This window comes from Pinus tabuliformis, chromosome X, assembly GCF_031772625.1.
Source record: "Pinus tabuliformis cultivar Carrire ecotype Pingquan chromosome X, CPIR1, whole genome shotgun sequence".
Taxonomy (NCBI): Eukaryota; Viridiplantae; Streptophyta; class Pinopsida; order Pinales; family Pinaceae; genus Pinus; species Pinus tabuliformis.
The window spans coordinates 1177862535-1177867481 of NC_142308.1; the positions used below are offsets into that span (position 1 = coordinate 1177862535).

At 44.8% G+C, this 4947-nt stretch overlaps 1 protein-coding gene across 1 annotated transcript; it reads left to right on the forward strand.

The window, feature by feature from the left end:
• Positions 1-343: 343 nt before the first annotated feature.
• On the forward strand, positions 344-1459 carry LOC149144146 (uncharacterized). The gene has a single exon (XM_089452042.1). The coding sequence runs from the start codon at positions 344-346 to the stop codon at positions 1457-1459; it is 1116 nt and encodes a 371-aa protein (XP_089308168.1).
• Positions 1460-4947: the final 3488 nt, after the last annotated feature.

The window sequence follows — 4947 nt, forward strand, 5'->3', positions numbered from 1 at the left end:
CCCCCCCTCCCCTTATCGCCTCCTCTGCTCCATCTCTGCTTTCTCCTTCTACTTCCTCCATCTCGCCGACATCCTCTGGGGTCTCACCTACACACCATTATTTCCTTCGCTCTAGATCCCACTCCAAGGATATTCTGACTCGTCAGTCCGGATTAGGGCTCTCACTACCAGGCTCTGGTCCTTTGACAACCAGAGGGAGGAAGTCTGATCTCTCCAAAGCCATTTTGCGAGCAGGGGTGGAGGTAGCCTCTGGCCGACAATCCACTCTCGTAGGGGTCCTTAGAGCAAATTATACCCCGAGAGGTGTTCCCCCATGAAATGCTTGTCCTTTAATTACAGGGGCATGGCTAGTGCCTCTAAGAAACTAGCCTTGCAGAGACTCTTTGAAGTTGATCTGGTTGACATTATTCTGCTTCAAGAAACCCTCGGCCCAGCCGAATACATTACCCGTTCCTTGCAATCTCTGGTCCCGAGTTGGAATTTTGTGGCTATAGATGCTGTAGGGAGATCGGGGGGACTAGAAATAGGATATAACCCTAGATCCATCAGGGTTGATGCATCTTGGGGGGGATCGGGATTCATGGGCATCGATATTTTCTCTGCTGAACTCAGTAAAAATCTTCGGATCGTGAATGTATATGGACCCTGTCATCAGAGAGAACATTTCTGGCACCAATTCCTAAACCTCTCGATTCTGGCCTCGGATCACATTATCATCGGAGGGGACCTAAACTTTTCCTTGGGGTTCAGCGAATCCTGGGGGTCTTCGGCTCAGGTTGATGCTATCACAGGGCACATGACAAATCTTCTAGATCAGACCAATTTTGTAGATGTCCCCATGCACAAACCACTCCCCACTTGGAGGAACAGAAGAGTGGGTGAAGCAGCTTTGGCTCGAAGACTAGACAGATTTTTGATGAAGGGTCCGCTTATACTACAACTGCATCACTACAAGCAATGGGTAGGCTCAGGGGGTATTTCGAATCATTCCCCTATATATCTGGAAATACATGGGCCTCACCAAAAGCCGAAAGCCCCCTTTAAATTCAATCACGTCTGGTTGCAAGACCCTGATTTCATTAAATTGGTCTCTGACTTCTGGACTGCCAACCCTATCAACAGAGATGAATCATTGGCAAAGGGGTTCTGCAATAACCTTTCCAAGCTCAAACACCTCTCTATCAATTGGGCTAAGGAAAAGCTTATTTGGGAAAATGCTCAGCTCACCCACATTGAAACTGAACTGAGCTCCTTATTAGATGATCGAAGTCTGGGATTCATCTCAGCAGATGAAAAGGCGCATTTGATCGAGCTGGAAAATCAGAAGGCCCATATTCTAAAAGCGAGGGAGGAATCCCAAAGGCTGAGGAGCAGAGCCATTTGGCTGAAAGCTGGTGATGACAATACTAGGTTCTTTCAAAATTATGCAAAGGGTCGAAGGGTTGCTAATACTATCTAGAATCTCCCTCTACCTGAGGGAGGCCTAGCTGACTCTTTCAACAAGCTCTCCCATCTAGGTACTACTCACTTCAGGAACCTCTACAAGAGTCCTCCAGATGCAAACCTGGCTGATATCATAAATGTGGCAGGGCATTTCCCTAGATTTGTCAATGAGGAAGATGCAGAAGAGCTCTTTGCACCGGTAACCTCTAGGGAACTGGAAGGTACATTAAAATGGTTCAAAAAGGATAAGAGTCCAGGCCCGGATGGCTAGACTATTGAGTTCTATCTTGCCTTCTATGAGATATTGGGGCCAGACCTTCTGAAGGTAGTGGAGGAGAGCAGAGCTACTGGATCTCTATATCATGCCATCAATTCGACTTTTATTGCTCTCATCCCAAAGTCTGATTCTCCATCCTCTTTTGATGATTACAGACCTATATCTTTGTGCAACTATCTTTACAAGATCATCTCTAAGATTATTGCCAACTACCTCAGACCTATTCTCTCCCGGCACATTGCTCCTCAACAATTTGCCTTCCTTGAAGCTAGACAGATTCATGAAGCCATAGGATCGGCTCAAGAAGCCATCCACTCTATCTGGTCTAGACATCTTAAAAGTATCATTCTCAAGATCGACCTGTCGAAAGCTTTCGATCGGGTCAGCTGGCTCTACATCAAGATGCTCCTCATCCATCTGGGTTTCCCTCATAATTTCATTACTTGGATCATGGCCTGCATTACCACTCCCACTTTCAGTGTTCTTATAAATGGCTCGGCATCCCATTTCTTCCACTCTGAAAGGGGGCTTAGGCAAGGCTGTCCTTTATCTCCCCTCCTCTTTCTTATTGTCATGGAAGGTCTCAGTCGTTTAATTGCATCGGCCAAGAGGGAAGGAGACCTTTGTGGCCTAAAGATCTCGGATGATTGCTTTCTTACCCATCTACTATTTGTGGATGACGTGCTTATCCTGCTGGATGGCAGCATTCGGGATTCCCTTTCTTTCTCCAGGATCCTTCACCTTTTCTCGTCAGCCTCTGGAATGCTTGTCAACCAATCCAAATCTACTATCACGTTTGCTCGTACTTCTGTCCATGAATCACATTATGCTCATCAGGTTTTTCCATACAGTATCCACCCAATGGACAGAGGACTCAAATATCTGGGTTTTTGGTTAAAACCCACCAGTCAGAGGATAGCAGATTGGGTTTGGCTTGTCTCAAAATTGGAGAAAAGACTGTCCTGTTGGAGTCACAGATACTTATCCAGGGCGGGAAGGCTGGTTCTTATCAAATCGGTCCTGGAAGCTACCCCAGTTTTCTGGATGGCACTTGCATGGATACCCAGGAATATCCTATCTCGCTTGCAGCAACTGTGCAACAGATACCTTTGGGCTGGGAACCAAGACAAAAAAATATTCGCCTGGATTAGCTGGCAAAAGATTGCGCTGCCAAAGAAATGGGGGGGCTGGGGATTAAAAGATCTCCCCCTATTTGCACAAGCCCTTGCTGCAAAAATGGGTTGGACCCTATTGACTAGTCAGAATCTATGGACTCATATCTCATATCATAAATACATCTGGCCACAACACTTGATGGATTGGGTCAGACTGCCTAGTTGGCCGAGGACAGGCATCTCATTAGTGTGGAAGGCTTTGATTCACTCCCTGCCCCATATAAGAGACAATCTGGTGTGGAGGATAAATGATGGCTCCCAGGCACGGATTGGACTGGATCCGTGGATTGGAGGTGGAGGTAGGCACTTACTCTCTCAAGACCTCATCATGTATCTCCACTCCCATGAGATCAGGGTATTCTCACATATTGCAGATCCACAACATACAGGGATATTTGCACAAGCATGGAAATCGGCTCGCCAACTTGATCTACCTCCTAGATGGCACCAGGAATGGCAAGAGTATATAACAACGCTATCTGAATCGCACATCAGGATTAAAGAGGGACCTGATGAATTAGTATGGTGCCAGGCCAAGAATGGCATATATTCTCCAAAATCAGGATACATTTCTTTAAATCTTCATAAGAGACCAGAAAGGATTACAAACTGGTGGAGAATCATTTGGAAACTCACTGCTCCGCCATGAACCAAATTATTCTTCTGGTGCATTCTAAGAGATAAGGTTCCTACGGGGGAACACCTAATTCGCAGAGCTTTTCAAGGGCCTACCTGGTGCATTCTGTGCAAATGTGCATCTGAATCTACAGACCACCTTTTTTTGCGCTGCAACGTCATACTTTCTCTTTGGCATGCCTTATCCACCTCTATCCGATATACTGGGCAATGGGATGGAAATGATCTGGGCAGCGCTTGGGACGATTGGTCCAATAGACACAAGGGATCAAATCTTCAGAACCTCCCCTTGCTTGTCAGTTGGTATATATGGAAGGCCCGAAACCGTCTCATCTTCGAAAACAGACCAGCGCTTTGGCCTCACATTGAGGCTGGTATAATATCTGCCTTCAAGGAACTGCCAGACCCTCCGCCTCCTAGGGAGCGTCGTCCTCATCCTCCTCCTTGTATAGACAAAAATACCCCCTGGGCTTTCTTTGACGGTGCTGCAAACCAACAGGGCTGTGGTGGTGGTTTCATTTTGTATATCAGTGAACATCACCTCTATAAAGTCAAGATGGGATTGGGAGCTGGAACCAATAATTATGCTGAACTCATTACCTTGCGCCACTTATTGCATTTCTCCTTGGGACACCAGTGCAACAATTTAAATATATTTGGGGACTCAAAGATTATTATAAATTGGTTCAATGGCATTTCTGCTTGTCACATTCACACACTCAGCAACATTTTAAACGAAGTAAATATTTTCAAGGCAGAATTTAACAATATCTCTTGCACTCATATCTACAGGGAGCATAACGGCAATGCTGACAAACTATCCAAGGAGGCCGCGTTATTGCCCAGAGGTGAATGGGTGATAACTGAGCAGAGCGGGACTAATGAATATCAGTATTACCACCGGCCATATATAGATCCACACTATCAGAGGGACCTTGGTCCTTGATCAACTTATTTGGTTTTGTAAATTTTTGAAAAAACACAAAATTTTTGGTAATTCTGGAAATTTTTGAAAGGGCCCTGCGTGGCTTATGTACAGGCCTAAACAAGCATAATACAATTTTTTCACAGCTGACTATAGCAGATCGCCCTGCGTGGTGTTTCTGGAATAGTTTATAGTATGTTACTTTGTTTATAGTCCACAGTGACACAGATACAGCATATGCAACAACATCTACAATATGTAATTTTTCCTATTTAATGAAAAGTTACGGATTTTTCTAGGGGAAAAAAAAGGAGCTGCCATTTTACACTTCGAAAACTTTAACTAATAGTGGGATAAGAGCTGTTGTTTGAAAACTTCAACTAACGGTGACAAGAAAACTTTAACGAACGGTGACGAGATAGGAGCTGGTGTTTTCAACCGTAAAAATCTTTAACAATGTATTATTACTATTATTATTTAATTTTAAGGTT

Excerpts from the sequence above, each read along its gene's own strand:
- LOC149144146 (XM_089452042.1), top strand. The coding sequence starts at position 344 with ATGGCTAGTGCCTCTAAGAAACTAGCCTTGCAGAGACTCTTTGAAGTT.